The 19,060-nt window shown below is 43.2% G+C and overlaps 1 protein-coding gene across 1 annotated transcript; it reads left to right on the forward strand.

The window, feature by feature from the left end:
- Positions 1 to 1,728: 1,728 nt before the first annotated feature.
- Positions 1,729 to 18,470, forward strand: NKRF (NFKB repressing factor). Its single transcript, XM_045790689.2, has 3 exons — positions 1,729 to 2,402; positions 12,212 to 12,342; positions 13,385 to 18,470. Exons 1-3 carry the CDS (start codon positions 2,137 to 2,139, stop codon positions 15,340 to 15,342), a joined length of 2,355 nt encoding a protein of 784 aa, XP_045646645.1. The 5' UTR covers positions 1,729 to 2,136; the 3' UTR covers positions 15,343 to 18,470.
- Positions 18,471 to 19,060: the final 590 nt, after the last annotated feature.

The raw sequence follows: 19,060 nt of genomic DNA on the forward strand, positions 1-19,060 counted from the left end.
TTGTTCTCATGGAGCTGACATTCTTGGGGGGTGGGAACTGTCAAACATGTATCAAAAGTTGATCATGCTGTGAAGAAGGAGGAGGAGGAGGAGGTGGAGAAGAGAACCCAGGGTAATGCAATGGCAAGTGACTGGGAAAACACTGGATAAGGAGTCAGGTGACAGAGATTCTGATCTCAGCTTTGCCCGGAACAGTCTCTACAGCCTTCAGCAAGTCAATTCACCTCTCTGGCCTTATTTTTCTCACTCATTCAAGGATGACTTGAATGTATGATCACTAAGCTTCCTTCCTAGTATCATGTTCTCTGATTTGATGGTTTGAAGACCATTACTTCAGTAAACATGAATGCTTACCATTGAGTCAAAGACGAAGCACACTCCGTGTAATGGGACAGACATGGAAATAAATCATTATGAAACAGTGTGAAACCTGCTGTTTTCTTCTGCTCTTCTTAGTCCAATATAACCCTACACAGAAGATGTGTCATATAACGCGAAATATGCCATTTAAAAAATATGTCATTTAGGGGCGCCCCGGTGGCTCAGTCGTTAAGCGTCTGCTTTCCATTCAGGTCATGATCCCAGCGTTCTAGGATCCAGCCCCATGCCAGGCTCCCTGCTTGTCGGGAAGCCTGCTTCTCCCTCTCCCACTCCCCCTGCTTGTGTTCCCTCTCTCGCTGCCTCTCTCTCTCCCAAATAAATAAATAAAACCTTTTTAAAAAATATGCCATTTAAAGAGGTAAAGAAGGCAATGGGTCAAAGCCGCCTCGTCCAGTGGTTCTGCTGCCAGTGGATCGCTGAGTTTTATGCAGGACTATTTTCCCCCACCAAGATTGTAATCAGTTCCAGGACAACAGAGAAAACCCTGTTTCTTTTTCCTTTGTATTTCTACTATTTTGAGCGCACAGTACGTGCTGTGTAAATTCCCGCTGAGAGACATTTGTTGATTACTTGAATATCGCAGGTTGGCGGCAGACAGGAACTGAGGAAACTGCCTAGAGCAGATCCACAGGTGGAGTGATACGTCTGACAACGGAGTGATTTAGCCATTTGCTGCTGCGCAGCTTTTAACCCTCTTCTTTGAGCTCTTTTTGTATTTTGTAATATTTTTCACGTTTTAAATTCACACATGACATACAGAATTATTTGCAATTGCGATCAGAACTGTGTAAACATGGTGTCTATATTTGTCAGCAATCAGAACGGCATATGGATGATACAAGTGGCTGACTTGAGAAGTGGCGCTGTGGATGATTTTCTTTGCAAAGTATTACATTTTCCCTATGTTTTCACAATAAAATACAAAGCTAATGACGCACGATGCAGAGGTTTTCAAGCTAGCCTCTGAAGAAAAGGCGCCTCGGAGAGCTGACATTAAAAAAAAAAAAGTGTAAAATCCAAACCGAAGTCCCCGCCCCCCTCCCCTTTGTAAAAGGGCATGGTCCCACTGTCGCACCGCTCAAAAACCCAGGCAAAAGCGTCAGGCGAGCCGCTGGGCCAACAATCATCTGAGGGCGCCTTCCAGGGATTTCAGGCAGATGTTCCCGAACCTTAGAGAACCTTCCAAAATTCCCTTCCCAAAGTCCCCGCCCTCTGCTTGTCACCGTAGTGCGTCAAAGGGTCCTAGTCGTCACAGGAGCGAAAAATGTACCTCGCGCGAGATTCGGCGACGGGATTTCGAAGTTAGGGAACAACCGCGGCGCACGCGCACTGGCCTCACAACCTCGGGGCGGCACGCGGGTAGGTAGGCTAGAGCCCAGAGGAGGGGGAGCAGAGCGTGCTGGTGTCTCCCCCGGTCACCGCGCAGTGCGTGGGTCTGCGGGTCCCTGGAGGTGCGGTGCACCGGGCCGGGCCCAGCCTCCCCGGCGCGCGTGTGACTGCGGCGGGCGCCGTCCTGCACCTCCACGAGTTGGAGGAGTGCCGCCGGCTTGCGCCCCGGCGTCGGGACGTGAGCTCGTGCTCGCCTTTCCTTTTTAACGGTCGCCCCCCCACGCACACACTCCAGTCCCCTGAGAGTTGGTCTTCGCGCCTCGGCGCGCCCCTCCTCACCCGGCTCCTCCCACCGACCCCCGTTCCCGCTCGCTCCTAGTGGGTAGCCGGCTTCATCCCTGGGGTCCCTGCTTGGGGGCGGAGAAGATGGCTGGCGGACGTCTGCTGCTGGGGGGCGACTTCCTGTCGCCGCCGCCGCTGCCCCCCCTCCCGCCGCCGCCGCTGCCGCCCCTCCCGCCGCCCCCGCCCGAGCCAGTGCTGGAGCAGTGGCGCTATAGCCACGAAAGTGACTGGCAGTGGGCTCTGCGGCGCAGCTTCATCTGTCGGCACCTGCACAGCTATCCCGGGGCTGCCCTGGACCAGCTCCTCGCGCTCTCCGCCGCCTGGACCAACCACGTTTTCCTGGGCTGCAGGTGAGGAAGGTGTGAGGGTCAGGTTAGGGACCGGGTAGGGGGCTCGCTGATGGGGGTCGGGATAGGGACGAGGGTTTAGAGGCTGGAGATTCGGAGGCGCTGGAGGACACCAGAGGGTTCAGTATTGGTCTGGGGGGATCGGCCGACCGCGGTGGTAGGGGATGACATAACAGCCGGAGGAAGGGTGCGGGGATCGCGGGAGCAGCTCCTCCAGGACCAGGGTTGGAGATAAAGCAGCACCTGGAAGGCGATTGTTGAGGGGTGGTCATTGTGGCGGTGGTTTTGGAGGGCGTGGGAAACGACAAATAGCAGAACCTCGGACCTGCGTAGGACCTTGCAAGGATGCGGTATCCGCAGAGATACTCCACAGTCGGGGCTTCGAGGGTCTGCGGGCGGTTGGGGGGGGGGGCGGCGAAAGGAACCCTGCTAGTCTCCTCCTGACCACTCCCTCTTTCCATCCCCATTAAATAAAACAGCACCAGCCCCCCGGCGGGGTTTTACTGTCTTTTCTTGGGGAGGCGGTTTGTATGAGGTCTCTCAGCTGCAGGGTCCGCCTTGCTTGTAGATTTGCGCATAATATGTCTGGACGCAAACAAAGAGATGGATATATCTTACTCTAAAAATGGATTGCTTTCCTTTCACCTTGAATGTGATCAGAAGGATTAATATTTGGCCTCTGGGTGAGGTTTTAGGGGTGGGTGTGGGTGTGTGTGTCCCCTTTCCTAGAACCTGGTGCGCGTTCTGAACAGGCCTCTTTGAGAGCTTTTTGCATTCAATGGAGACTGCAGTATGGTTCCAACGCATTTTTTAAAAAACAGACTACTTGGACCTCTGTCCTTCTGCACCCCCAAATCGGTCCTAGACTCATCAATCCTTTGATAGACTGAGAGGCTTCTTTTTTTGGACACTCCTGCCTCACAGTGAATTTTTTATTAGGAAGGATAAGAAATTCTGGAAATGATCAGATCAAATTCAGCCAATTCAGTTCTAGGAATGACCATAACAAATACAGAGAAATAGGATTGTCCACTTCTACCTTTAATTGTTGAACATAGCATCCAGTGTATACTTTGTTTTGCTGTGATCACAAAATTTTATTTTTTCCTGTTTTCTCTAGGTTAGTATAATTTCTGCCCAAGAGACAATGATGATTTCACTGGAGGAACTGGCTACAACTGGGGAAGCCTCAGTTATTAAGTCAGTTAAATCTAATTGACCTTCACTTAGCAATATTGTTTTTGCAGTTGAAAAAGTACCTTTATCCTATAATCATACATCTCCTTGATATCACAGAAGGCCATGGGAAATCTGAATCCTGAAAAAAAAAATTTACGTGGGGGAGAATAGCTGTCCTTTGTGTTAATAAATCTTACCTTCCCACAAGAATGTATGCTCCTTTGGGAAAGAGGTTTTTGCTTTCTCGTTCACACTTGTATCCTCAGTGCCTACAAAAGTGTCTTCTGCACGATAGCCACTCAATAAATATGTGTGGGGTGAACAGATGAATATAGCTTTATAATGTACAACATATTTTAATTATTTATGTATCTCTCTTAATACAACAACCTTGGGAATTAGGTGATATCTCATTTTTACAGCTAAATCAATGGAGGCCAAGAAGTTAAATGACTTTTCCAAGGTCCCACAGTCGGGGCTAGGGCTCAGGTCTTCTAATGCTCTTTCCACTGAGACACAGCTGCTATATTTGGGAAGGATGGACCAGGAGTGAAAGCAAGTAACTGACACAAGCCACATCATTATTATACCTCAGGATTTCATTCTGAGAACAACAGCCCTTTATATAACTAGGGCATTAACCAACACAAAGCAGGCCAATGGTAGTTGGTGTTAAAAGCTCAAGCATCCAGGACATTTTGTGTGTGTATGCACTCACCTAAGCACATCTGTGTGTCGTGTGTGTGTGTGTGTGTGTGTGTGTGTAACAAGATGAATGGAGATACACATGCACACACACACACACACATTTCATCATGTCACATTTTAGTTAAGTCAGTTCCATCACTACATGAATTGCTATAACATCAAATGGCTTAACTGAAGAATAATGTTTACATTGTATCTAATAACATAGATACAGGAGAAAGGGAAGGGGCAATAAAGAATCTTGGAAGCTAGGGACCAAGTGCAGTGTTCCATGCTAGTCAGGCTTTATGTTAGCTGTCAGCTTTGGGGGGTAAAATCTACATTCCAGTACTTCTTAAGGTTCATGTTGGCAGAGCTCATTTTCTGGTCTGTTCTATGACAGAAGATTGTTCTCTCAAGGGAACTGCAGAATACGTGGTGTAACAGCCTATTCTACATTTAAATTGTTAATTTGTTGTTCATCCCTTGACTTTGGGAACAGGTTGTAAGTAGTAGCACTTTTTTTCCCCCAGTGAAGGGCTTTCTGTGTTCTGTTTTAGTTAGGGCTGAAATAACTCCTAGGTCAAGGGTATCTTTGAAAACTCCTTGATCATAAGACCAAGCCAGGAGGAGCTCACATGCGCAGGGAGGCAACCATGTTTCATTCCTTTTGGTGATAGTAGCAATTTTCATGGAACAAGCTTGACTATCTTGATTCTGCAACAGTGTTCTCAAACTTAAGCAAGCATTAGAATCAACTTTCAGTTTTGTTAAAACACAGATTGCTGGGCCCCACCCCAGGCTTTCTGATTCAGTCGGTCTCAGGCAGGAACCCTGAATTTGAATTTCTTTTCTTTTCTTTTTTTCTTTAAAGATTTTATTTATTTATTAATTTGACAGCGAGAGACAGCGAGAGAGGGAACACAAGCAAGGGGAGCGTGAGAGGGAGAAGCAGGCTTCTCGCCGAGCAGGGAGCCCAATGCGGGGCTCGATCCCAGGACCCTGGGATCATGACCTGAGCCGAAGGCAGACGCTTAACGGCTGAGCCACCCAGGCGCCCCCGAATTTGAATTTCTAACAAGTTCCCAGGTGATACTGATGATCAGGTGATGCTGGTCCAGTGATTACACCCTGAGAACCACTGCTTTGTAGGATAAAATAAAGCAGTGTTTTTCCAATCTGCTTTTTGATCCTTTTTCCCTCATGGTCCAGGCAACCAGGAAGCTCAAATAGCTGAAATTATTTCTCTTCATTGTTTTGTCTGCTTCATAAAAGTAAACCTGTCAAAAGAATTCTTTCTGCAAGCAATTTCTAAGATATGTCTTGTGACTAATGAAAAGTTAGTGCAGGTAAGTGGGGGATGGGGTGACTGGGTGATGGGTGTTAAGGAGGGCACTTGATGGAATGAATGAGCACTGGGTGTGATCTGCAACTGACGAATCACTGACCTCTACCTCTGAAACAATAAAAAAAGAAAAGTTAGTGCAGTCTTCTAATCAAGTATAGCACTCACATAATTGTTCATATGAATGCCTGGGGAACTGCGATTTTTACTTAAAAACTGTAGATAATGTGTCTATATTTAATAAAGCAGAATGTTTGGTTAACTAGAGCATTCAGGTTTTCGATTATTCTTCATCAATAGGATTAGAAGCAGAATCCTGGCCTATTGATTTTTGGTGAGATAGTTATAGGAAAAATGTATCTTAAAATGAAACCAGGTTTGCTGCCTTGATTATTGTCTCTTCCTTGTTGCTATGAGACTGATTTTTGGAAAGTAGATGCCAGTGGAGCTCATGTTGTGAAACTAACTTTGCACATAGGTAGCCTGCATCGGTCACCTGCTGAAGAAACGGGAGTGGGAGCTTTCAAAAGATTTATCAATAATCTGGTTGTGTGTTAGTCATTTATGATGTTAAGAGTCTTATTACTACTTTTGAATAAATAATTTTATACTTGGAAATCCTGATCTTTGTTTAGTTTTCAAACCTCAGCTGTTTTTGGACCGAGTAGAGCAGTTTAATAAATTTTTAAAAATTTTGGAAGCATTACTAAATGTTTGGTAAATTTCAGGTGCCATTGTAGTTCATAAGTATGCGCCTATCTTTTTTCAAGAATGTAAGATTCATGAAGTCATATGTCTTCGTCCATTATAAATCAACTTTATGTATGCCAGGCATGGTGGGACGGTTGAATAGCATCCTGATTTCCAAAAGCGTGGTACATAATAAGCTGTCTTTGAAAACCCTGAAGACCTGCTGAGGTTTTTTGTTTTGTTTTCTTTTTAAGCATTTGTGATCAAATGGGTAAATTAACAGACTTAAATATATAATATGCATGCATCTTAAAATTACTGTATTAGATTTGCCTTAATGATACTTTGCATCATGGTCTCTCCATAAGGTAAAATATTGTGTAGCCATTAAAACTCACGTGGTAATGACAGAAAAAAACTTATGATCTCATAAATTGAGAACAGCCCCCCACCCTACCAGATTGCAAATTAACATAGATGATCTATAGAAAATTGAGGAAGTTATCAGTGGTTGGGTTTGTAGGTGCTTTTCTTGGTGGGTTCTCTAAAATTTCTGGAGTAAAGGTGATACTTTATCTTTTTAAGATTTATTTGTTTATTTGAGAGAGAGCGGGGTGGGGGGGCAGAGAGAGAGAGAGAGAGAATCTCAAGCAGGCTCAGCACCGAGCACAGATCCTGAGGCAGGGCTCCATCTCATGACCTGAGATCAGGACCTGAGGGGAAATGAAGAGTCAGATGCTTAACCGACTGTGCTACCCAGGTGCCCCTCATGGTAGATTTTAAAGTAACACCTTTAGGGGCACCTGGGTGGTGCAGTCGGTTAAGTGAATGACTCTTGATTTTGGCCCGGTCCTCATCTCAGGTCCTGATCTCAGGGTCGTGAGATCGAACCCCGCCTCAGCCTCTGTGTTTAGGATGGAGTCTGCCTGGGATTTTCTCTCCCTCTCCCTCTGCCCCCTCCCGCTGATGCGCTGTCTCTCTTTCTCTAAAATAAATAAATCTTTTAAAAATAAATAAATCTACGATGAAAAAATACATAATGGAAACCAGTAATGAAAGTTTTGCTGGTTTGGCTTATTTAAAATTTGTGGAACTAGTTCTTCGTTCTTGGATAGCTAGCTACTCTCTGAAGAATTTGAGAAATAGGAATGTAATCCTAGTGATCTTATTAAAGACTCTAGATTAATATTTGTATTGTTCTCTGAATAGTCAAGAGTTAGGTACTATAACAGTCTTTTCCATTATTGTTTGAGCAGGTTGGATGGGTTTCCTCAGTATTACGACTTCCTAATAAGGAACTGTGTTCACAACCTACGCAAAGGTTGATTTTTATAGCCCATGGGTGATGTTGAATTTTGTGGCAGATGCAATGAATAGGGAAGAGTAAGTAGGTATAATCATTACTAATGCTGGAAGAAACGTAAGAGAAAGATGAGCGGAATGAGCCCCAAATGCATCATTTATGCACGTTGCGTGTACGGCATACATGCCGTTTACAGTTGTACGCCAGATTTGGAATCAGGCTGGGACTGAAGTCTGGAGAATTTTGACTGGAACTCAAGGTGAGTGGCTTGAGTGTAGTACCAATTCAGGTGGCCAAAGTGGCACCAGCAGTTTAAGATTTATAGACTTTCATTTTCATAATCTTTTGTTTTCATCCTGTACCTTGGAAATTGGACTTCCAAATCTGAATGGAAGTGATATATAAAAAGTACAGTGTTTTAGGCTGTACTTCCTTTTTTTTTTTTTAGGCTGTACTTTTTTTTTTAGGCTATAGTTTCTGATGTTTAGGTAAGAATAAATGAAAATAAAATTACTCTTGGCATTTAAATGCTGATGTTAGCAGCTGCAGCAGCAGCAGTGGGAATAATTATCAGTGGGAAGAGCAGGTTACAGCCGAGCTAGCTTGTGCGAATCTGTCAGTGAAGTCCGCCATGTCTTGCCTTCCCTGCTCTGCAAGGAAAGACGTCTGATGGGTGTGGAACCAGTTGTGCCAAAAATGGAAAATGTGACCTTCCTTCGGGTTCAGAACCTATACATGTCAAGGTGTGATGGTTACTCATATTCCGAACTTTCTTCCCAAATGCCACCAGGAGTCTCTTTTTTGGTCATAGGCCAGGAAAGGCTCTCAAGGTAGGAAGGATGAGTAGTCCCCATGGTAACAAAAACTTGCTTGAGCCTGTATGTTTGTTTCTCTGCAGTTATAAGATATTCTGTCAAGGAGCCAATCTAGTTTATAAGGAACCCTTTTAAAAATTGTGTGTTTTGAAGCTTTTTATTATGGAAAAAATCAAACACACAAAGGTAGAAGAGTTTAATGGACCTCGATGTACCCATCAGTCGACTTCAGCAGTATCAACAGTTTGTCATGCTGCCCTTCTCATTTCTTCTATTGTGCCCCTGGTTTTTTTGTGAGAGATAGTCTGGAGTATATTAAAGAAAATCTTGACATCATTTCACCTGTGAATACTTCAGTATGTATCTGTAGCAGACAGGAATTTTTATTTTTATGTTTTTAGTGGGGGGAGGGGCAGAGGGAGAGGAAGAGAGAGAATCTTAAGCAGGCTCCCCTGAGCGTTGAGCCCATCACCGGGCTCTATCTCACAACCCTGAGACCATATCCTGAGCCAAAATTAGGAGTTGGATGCTTAACGGACAGAGTCACCCAGGTGCCCCACAGGTAAGAATTTTTACAAATAGAGTCATAATAGGGGTGCCTGGGTGGCTAAGTCCGTTAAGCATCTGACTCTTGATCTCAGCTCAGAACTCAGGTCTTGATCTCAGGGACGTGGGTTTAAGCCCCATGTTGGGCTCCATGCTGAGTGTGGAGCCTACTTAAAAAAATGGAGTCATAATACCATTATTTACACTCAACAAAATTAACAGTAATTTCTTAAAATCCATGTTCAGTTTTCTCCATTTGTCTCAAAATGTATTTTTTTAAATTTTATTTTTAAGTAATCTCTTACCCCCAACATGGGGCTCAAACTCACAACTCTGAGATCAAGAGATGCGTGCTCTATGGACTGAGCCAGCCATGCGCCCCTCATGTGTATTTTTACAGTTGGTTTGTTTGATTCATGATCCAAACCAGGTCCATGCGTTGTATTTGATTGGTCTGTCCTCTTTAATCTATAACCCCATTCCCTATCCGTTTATTTTCATGCTGTTAATTTGATGAAGAAATTGGATTGTCACATAGTGTCTCCTTCATTCTGGATTTGGCTGTCTAGGTTCTTACGGTGATGTTTAACTACTTCTGGGAGCGAGGCGCTTGCTTAGATTCAATTACTTGAAGGACAATACTTTATAAATAGTGCTTTGTATTTCCTGTCGTATCATATAAGGGGGCACATGTCTGCTTATTTCATCTTTTAGTGATAGTAAGATTATAAAGTTCCCATCAACTTTTTTTATCAAAATTTTTATTGAAACAATTATAGATTCACATAGAGTTGTAGGAAATAACACAAAGAGATGCCCCGCATTCTTTATCCAGTTCCCCCAGTGATAACATTTTGCAAAATTATTGTGTAATATCAAAACCAGGACAATGACATTGTTAACAATCCACTGATTTTATTCAGTCTCCCGGTTTTACTAGTACTCGTGTGTGTATTTAGTTGAGTACAGTTTTTTACATGTGTAGATTTGTGTATCACTACCACAGTCAAGATATCAAACAGTTCCAGTACTGCAAGGATCCCTCATAAGACCCTTTTATAACCACATCCGGGGATGCCTGGGTGGCTCAGTTAGTTAAGCATCTCTTTTCGGCTCAAGTCATGATCCCAGGGTCCTGGGATCGAGTCCCACATGGGCTCCTTGCTCAGCCGGGAGCCTGCTTCTCCCTCAGCCTGCCGCTCCCCCTGCTTTGTGCTCGCTCCCTCTCTCTGACAAATAAATAAAATCTTCAAAAAAAAAAAAAAAACAAACCAAAACAAAACGCCTCCATTTCCTTCCCAGTCATACACGATACTGTGTGTATCGGGAGTTTATTCCTTTGTATTGCTGAGTAGTGTTCTGAGGTGCGTACGTACCAGAGTTTGACCACCCGCCTGTTGAAGGACTTCTGAGCTGATGGCGGTGTTCGGCTGTTACAAAGAAAACTGCTATGAATATTCATGTACAGGTTTTTGTGTGAATGTAAGTTTTGATTTCTCTGAGATAAATGGCCAAAAAAAAGGGGGGGGCATTGCTAGGTCGTGTGGTAATTGCATGTTTAATTTTATAAGACACTTCCAAGTTGTCTTCCAGAGTGGCCATACCATTTTTCATTCCCTCCAGCCGCTGATGAATGATCCGGTTTCTCTGTGTCCTTGCCAGCATTTGATGTTGTCGCTCTTTTTTACTTTAGCCGTTCTGAGGGTGCATAATGATACCTCGTTATGGTTTTAAATTACATTTCTCTGGTAGTTAGTGATGTTGACCATCTTTTCATGTGCTTGTTTGCAATGTCTGTCCTGTTTGCTTATATGTTCTGTTCATGTCTTTTTGTTCATTTTTTAATATATATATATTTTTCTGTTGCATTTCGAAAGACATTTATACTGGATACTAGTTGTTCTTTTTTTGGGGGGGGATGTTTGGTTTGTAACTGTCTCTCCCAGTCTGTAGCCTGTCTTTTTGTCCTTCTCACAGGGGCTTTTGAGAGCAAAAGTTTTTAATTTTGATGAAGTCCGTTTTATCAATTTTTCCTTTTACGGATCTTGTTTTTGGGTCAAGTATGAGAACTGTTGGCCTAGCTCTAGATCCTGAAGATTTTCTCCTGTGTTTTTTTTAAAAAATGTATAGTTTCACACTTTACATTTAGGTCCGTGATACATTTTGAATGAATTTTTCTGAGAAGTGAGGTTGAGGTTTTGTTTGTTGCTGACGGATGCCCACGTCCTCCAGCACCATTCATTGAAAAGGATGTCTTCCTCTATTGAGTTGCTTTTGCAGCTGGAACGTATTTGTGGGGGTCTCTTTCTGGGTTCTTCCCCATCAACTTTTCACCTCATAGGCCTAGCAGCCATCGATGGTTATTTATTATTTTATGATGGGTCGCAAAGTGGCAGTAGTCGTCCTTCATTTATTAGCTGGAATGCTTCTGTAAAAGAGATTTTTCTCATCAACTTGTAGTTGCTCTGACGTACAATTTGTACAGGAAAATGCCAGATAAGTGCTTGCTTTCTTCCTTTAATATTACCTGGTTTTGGAATACTGACTCGATTCCCTACCATCTTCCAAAGGTGACCAAGAAGGAGTTTGTACGTATCATTACAGACTGTTGGATTGTTAGCATATTTGTTGTGTCTGAATCCACCGCAGGTTATTATTCTTATTGATACTCCAGTTGGCTTACTTTGCCAGTAGGAGTGTGTTCAGACTGGCTTCTGAGTCCATTTGACACAACCCCTGAGGCCTTTCACAGCTTCTTTGTTTCCAAGCACAGAATATCTCCCAGGTTCATCTTGTACATTTCCTCCCCCAGACTTGGAATCAGCCATTTCTCTAAGGAGCCTGATTCCTTTCTGTGGGAAATGGTAAAAACCACAGTCTGGATGTTAACAACACAGACACTCTTAACATTCTTAGTACTTCTGTAAATATACAGATGTAATTATTTACATATAATATGCATATATGATAGAGAAAAATCATGAGTTTATATGGCTGCTTTTAATTCAAATTAAAGATAAGATCTCCACTTAAATGCCTTGGTTTTATGTTAGTATGTCTTCTAGTGACGGTAACATAATTACTCATTTGATAGGTAAGTATTATAGGGCACATTCTTCAGTTTTATAGCCAAGATACTCTTTTGATAAAGTCCTGTGGGAGCAATTAGAAGATTAGCTCATTTAGAAGCTTTTTTAAAACCTGTATTCTTACCTGTTTTAACTGTGGGTTATATTAATTTAAATAGGTACAGCCCACGCCTGATGGAAAAAATTCTCCAAATGGCTGAAGGTATTGCTATTGGGGAGACGCCTTCATATGATCTGATGCTGTCCAAACCTTCCAAAGGTCAAAAACGTCACCTCTCAGGATGTGATGGTGAGTATACTTATTTCTGGAAGGTGGGATTTGAAGAAACAACATGGCTTTTTAAAAAATGATACGAGTGTGGTATATGGTCTTAAATAACATTGGTAACATTGGATCTTACACAGATGTAAAAGAGTTTTAACTTTTAGTTATGTACAGGTTTGGTTTTTTTTTTTTTTTGAGGGTGCTAAATAGAACTGAAAACTAAGAATACTGATGTCACACGATAATGGCATCCTTGAAGTCCATGCCATGGAACCTCCCTCTAAATAGAACAACCTTATACTCTGATCATTTGAACATCTAAGTAACTAAATCCTCTTGGATGGGTCCAAGGTGGACCAGCTTTCTACTGAACAGTGCTGTAGGGAGGGAGCTCTAGTGTCTGGTCTAACCTCAACAGAGAGTTCTTCATAGCGTTCAAGTCAATATCCCCCATAAATCATTAGTTTCCAGCTGCTATTTGTTCTAGAGATAAAATATAGCAAACCACCCTTTTGTGCAGAATAGGTCAGAACTAAGATTTTAAAGTTGAAAACCTGTGGGATCTTTTGGTAATAATTTTTATTTGATTTTTTGTCCCAACCCCGTAAGGAACTGTGACAGAGTTACCTCTGCTACCAGAGAGAGAGGGGCTTGCATTAGAGCCATCTCTTCCATTTGCAGTTTTTTAAGAAGGGTGCTTTCCAGCACAGGTGCTATGAGATTACACCGGACAACCTCTTACTCCGTACGCTTCCCCTGCGCTTCAGCTCATTCGATACAAAAGCACCTGCCAGTCACGTGTGCTGCTGACCTGCATACCCGATTCAGTGGCATATTTTCTGTCAAGTTCTTTCCCTTACACGTGGGACAGGGAACATCCCTTCTTATGCTGGAATCCTACTTTGATATTTGAGTCCCTTCACCTAAATGACCTGCAGTTTTTGTGATGGGAAGTATCTTGTACCAACAGTGCAACTTGCGAGTAATATGGTCGGTACTGTTTTCCTGTTTGCTTCTTTTGAAATACTCCCTTTTTAATGAATTGTAAATTTCACTCATTCTGTAGGTCAAAATCCTCCTAAAAAGCAAGCCGGTTCCAAATTCCATGCGAGACCTCGTTTTGAGCCTGTACATTTTGTAGCTAGTAGTTCAAAAGATGAAAGACAGGAAGATCCTTATGGTCCTCAGACAAAAGAGGTAAATGAACAAACACATTTTGCCAGCATGCCAAGAGACGTCTACCAAGATTATACTCAAGACTCTTTCAGTGTGCAAGATGGGAATTCTCAGTATTGTGATTCGTCAGGATTTATTTTCACAAAAGACCAGCCCGTAACAGCCAACATGTATTTTGACAGTGGGAACCCCGCCCCAAGCAGCACGTCACAGCAGGCAAACTCTCAGTCAGCTCCTGAGCCTTCACCGTCACAGACATTTCCTGAGTCAGTGGTAGCCGAGAAGCAGTATTTTATTGAAAAATTAACAGCGACTATCTGGAAGAACCTTTCTAACCCAGAGATGACTTCTGGCTCTGATAAAATTAATTATACATATATGTTAACTCGGTGTATTCAGGCGTGTAAGACAAATCCTGAGTACATATACGCTCCTTTAAAAGAGATCCCTCCTGCTGACATCCCCAAAAATAAAAAACTTCTAACAGACGGCTATGCGTGTGAAGTTAGATGCCAAAATATCTACTTAACCACAGGTTATGCTGGCAGCAAGAATGGGTCCAGGGATCGAGCTACTGAGCTAGCTGTAAAACTCTTGCAGAAACGTATCGAAGTTCGTGTTGTCCGGCGGAAATTCAAGCACACGATTGGAGAGGACCTGGTGGTGTGTCAGATCGGCATGCCCGCGTACGAGTTTCCTCCGGCTCTGAAGCCGCCGGAAGAGCTGGTGGTGCTGGCTAAAGATGCTTCCGGGCAGCCGATTTTTAATGCTTCCGCCAAACACTGGACCAATTTTGTCCTTACAGAGAATGCAAACGATGCGATCGGCATCCTCAACAATTCTGCCTCATACAACAAAATGTCAGTCGAATACAAATACGAGATGATGCCGAATCGCACGTGGCGTTGCCGAGTGTTTCTGCAAGATCACTGCTTAGCTGAAGGTTATGGAACCAAAAAAACCAGTAAACACGCAGCTGCCGATGAGGCTTTGAAAATCCTTCAAAAAACACAGCCCACTTACCCCTCGGTCAAAAGTTCACAGTGCCAGACAGGCTCTTCACCCAGGGGATCTGGAAAGAAGAAAGATATAAAGGATCTTGTAGTTTACGAGAATTCTTCCAATCCGGTGTGCACCCTGAACGACACAGCTCAGTTTAACCGCATGACAGTCGAATACGTCTACGAAAGAATGACAGGCCTCCGATGGAAATGCAAGGTGATCCTGGAGAGCGAAGTGATCGCAGAAGCGGTCGGGGTGAAGAAAACGGTCAAGTACGAAGCTGCTGGGGAAGCTGTAAAAACCCTCAAAAAGACCCAGCCGACCGTCATTAACAATTTGAAGAAAGGAGCTATCGAAGATGTGATTTCCAGGAATGAGATTCAGGGCCGCTCAGCAGAGGAGGCGTACAAACAACAAATCAAAGAAGATAACATAGGAAACCAGCTGCTGAGAAAGATGGGCTGGACGGGTGGTGGTTTAGGTAAATCTGGCGAGGGCATTCGGGAGCCGATCTCTGTCAAAGAGCAGCATAAGCGAGAAGGGCTCGGTCTGGACGTAGAGAGGGTGAACAAAATCGCCAAGAGAGATATCGAACAGATCATTAGAAACTACGCCCGCTCGGAGAGCCACACGGATTTGACTTTCTCCACGGAGCTGACTAACGACGAGCGGAAGCAAATACACCAGATTGCCCAGAAGTACGGTCTTAAGAGTAAGTCCCATGGGGTAGGCCACGATAGGTACTTGGTGGTCGGTAGAAAGAGACGGAAGGAAGACCTCCTAGATCAGCTCAAGCAGGAAGGCCAAGTGGGGCATTACGAGCTTGTGATGCCTCAAGCAAACTGAGCTCTTAACTCATTTATTTTGTAAATGCCCAATGAGGCAGATTTGTGAATTAAAGAAATGCCACATGTCCTGGTTGCAGAGTATATTCATTCTTAAGATGTTTCACCTTGTTCATTTCATATAGTACTTTATTAGATATTGGATATTGGAACCTGAAGAATTCTGTCCACTTGTATTAGCTTAAATCCAGCAGATGATGTCGTGCAGTTACTGTTGTGTCTTGGTATTGCTGTGCCCTCCGATTTTAGTAGTTTGTACAAAGCAAGAACACCTATCCAAATGGAATTTCACCCCGAGAAGAAATTCCCATTTTAAGGGGCACAGCACAGCAATCTGCAACAATATGTAAAGCTGATATTGATTATGATAAAACTACAGTCTTAATTTTGGACTTCCTGAAAATGTCAGATCATTTTGTATTACTATTTTCATCTTTGTGTGAAGCCAGTTGAAGAATGTTTAACAGTAAATTGTGCTGTACGTGTAAATGTCCTTACCGACTAAATGATGTAAAACTTTCTTAAAGTGATTTTAGCGTTCATTTATTTATAACTTCTACCATGTGGTTTCCAGAATATTGGAAGTGATTTACTGTTCTCTTGTGATATATATATGAGTTTTAACAAATTCTAGTCTTCATGCTGAGAGAGCACTACTTGAGAGAGCAGTTGAAAAGTTTCAAAAACTTTGATTCGATGTGAAGAAAGGAAGCTGGAGCTGCTTGTTCTTGGTGCCTTGCAGAGAGACTCACAGCGACTCTCCGGTAGAGCTTTCACGCGCTTTGGGGTACAGCACATCCAGGGCGGCCACAGCTGGGGCACAGCTCGGTAAGAGACTGAAGACACATTGGTGCTTTGAGGAAAAGGTCAGTTGGCTGGTCCCTCTCTCAAAAAGCTTATGAAGCCCCCAAAGCCAACTTTGTAACATATTTAAAACTGCTATTTTCGCTTATTTCTGGAATGTAAAAAAAATGTATAAAAAAGAATTAGTGTATGCTTCCTGAATAAAAAGGAGCTGACGTTGGTCAGAACGGCAGTGTGCTTATTTCTGGGCAGCGGCCCGGTAGCGACACTTCGGCTTATTTGAGGAGGGGAGGTGGTGTTTGCCCGAGAGGTCTCACCACCAGAGCACACGGAGGTGAACGCAAGGGCGGCGCGGATGCGAGCAGCCGGTCGGTCACCCGCCAGGTTGTGTCCCGGGGGCCAGCGTGCTGCAGCCCCGTCTGCGGCCGTGCGCTTTGCCATGACTTCGGTTTTGTAGCTCCGATAAATCAAGTATCAATATTCTGAGACGAATAGTAATATCGATGGTTAAACATGCCAGTGAAATGATAGAACAATTAGGTTGTCGAGAGTGTCTGCAAACATTCAGCACCATGCTTGACACGTCATTGGCCCACGATAATCAGTAATTCCCTTTCCCCTCTCTTCTATATTTTGCATCAAGAAGCTGTCCGTTGTCATTAAATCAGTATTTTAAAAACATAAAGGGATTGGCTTTTATACCTGGATCTGTAAGTTTTAGTCACCCGCAGTGATTAACTGTGTGATATTTGCTTTTCACTAACTGCCTTTCTTCCTACAGTGTGTGGCCTTTCCTATTGTTGGTAGGAAGAGAAATGAGGTGTGCATTTTATTTTGGCACTTAATGTTTTAACAATGGCAAAGGGAACATAAGCTAGGATGTTTATAGATTTTATAGGATTTTTTTAAAAAAGACCTACAGGGCTCATGCCAGCCTTGAGAAGCTGTGGTTCATTTAGCAAGTCAGAAAAGGCAGCCTTCAGTTCTCTGGAGTACAAGTGGCTTTGTGGATCAAGGCGGGGTGAAAACTCATTTCTCTCTTTACATTTCTTTTATCTCCCCAAAATGACAGGGCAGGGGGAGGGAGGTGGGGAGTAGGGACATGTTAACACATAAATCTGGTTTTCTTAGCTAAGTTTAACAGAACAGAATATTAACGTAGTCACAGTTAATTAAGGCTCCCAAATAATTGGGCCAACTATATATTTGGTTCTGGTTTTGAGGGTCCAGATTTCCTGACTTCTTAGATCGGCTTTGGTATCGATGTGGAATTAGAGTGAAGTCACTTAACTCTGCTTGACAATAAAATATGTTGAGAATGAGCTGCTGACAACCTCGCTGTTCTATTTGTCCCCATTCTGTTGGCTCCTGTATTTTCCTTTTCTTCTAAAGAGCAGTCATTTGTAACTCAGTAACTTTGCTATAAAACCACAGATAAATGAGCCACTTCAAGTTTTATTTGAATTACTTTAAAAAGTTACACTGCGGAAGTAACTTTTTTTTTTAAAGATTTTATTTATTTATTTGGCAGAGATAGAGACAGCCAGCGAGAGAGGGAACACAAGCAGGGGGAGTGGGAGAGGAAGAAGCAGGCTCCTAGCGGAGGAGCCTGATGTGGGGCTCGATCCCAGGACTCCGGGATCACGCCCTGAGCCGAAGGCAGACGCCCAACCGCTAAGCCACCCAGGCGCCCCGGAAGTAACTCTTTCAGTTACATATGTAGCCTCGAGTCTCACAGATCTACTTTTTAGATTTTTTCCCTCTCCTTTCATGGCCAAATGAATGGGAATTTCATGCATTCTGTTGGGATACTTTTTTTTTTTAGTAGGATATAGTGCATTCACTTTGCTGTGAGTACCCTGAAGCTGGAGAGGAGTCCTAACTAAAGGACTCTTAATTATAACTTGGTTACAATTCTCATGGTTCTCCCCCATGTCCCCTTCCCCGTATCAGCAGGTGCAGAATTGAAGACTCCAGTTCAAATCAGACTGCCGTTTGTAAGGGGACCTCACAAATCTGTTTTAACTTTATCGATCTAATTATCTGCAGGCAGCCTGTGGCATTTGTAAAAAACATTGTAAAGAAAAAAAGGCAAATTAGCATTAAATGTTTGAATGAATGGATTTTGTAGTGCCTTGACTGTGGATATGATGCTTTTAGAGATCAGCTTGTTGACTTTGTTGTAAGGTTTTAAAGAAACCTTGAAACCATGAAAAAGATGGAATGGTGTTTCTCAGGCGGTGTATAAAAAGAAAAAATTAAATCTGCACTTGTTACCAATCTCACCTTAATTTTTTAAAGTGTGACTAACAGTGTCACTATTTAAGGTACCCAGCCACAGTAGGATGAAAAAGTTCATGTAAAACTAATCTACCACATAAAGACCAATTTAATGTGGTTCTACTTGGAAGCAGAAATGGACTTGAGGGAAAATATTAAGCACATCTCGGGATGATGCTTCTAGGTGGAACCAACCAATCAATGCGTTGAATGAACTCTGCCACATTGAGGTTCCTTCAAGCGCCATGTCTTAGAGGATGAGTGGAGTACGTACACCATAAAGACTTCGTTTCATTTTTATCTTTAAGATTTGAGAGGGCGAAGGAGAAGCCGGCTCCCCACCGAGCAGACAGCCCGATCTGGGGGCTCGATCCCAGGGACCCCGAGATCATGACCTGAGCTCCCCAGGCACCCCATATAAAAACTTAATTTCATTTAGACCCTACCCCAGACGAGAGGCGAGAGTTTCTACAAAGTCACTGTTCTTGGCTCTTTAAAATGAGACCGGTTGCTCCCCAGAAGAAAGCAGTTTTGTTTAAGATTGAGGGTACCTGTATTCTCAAACTTCACTCGGGAGTTAAAATACCGTTTTATAACAGTTTGGTGCTGTTTGTTTTTAAGCTAGGGCTTCTTCA

This window comes from Ursus americanus, chromosome X (genome assembly GCF_024610735.1).
Source record: "Ursus americanus isolate L20-20 chromosome X, mUrsAme1.1.p, whole genome shotgun sequence".
Lineage (NCBI taxonomy): Eukaryota > Metazoa > Chordata > Mammalia > Carnivora > Ursidae > Ursus > Ursus americanus.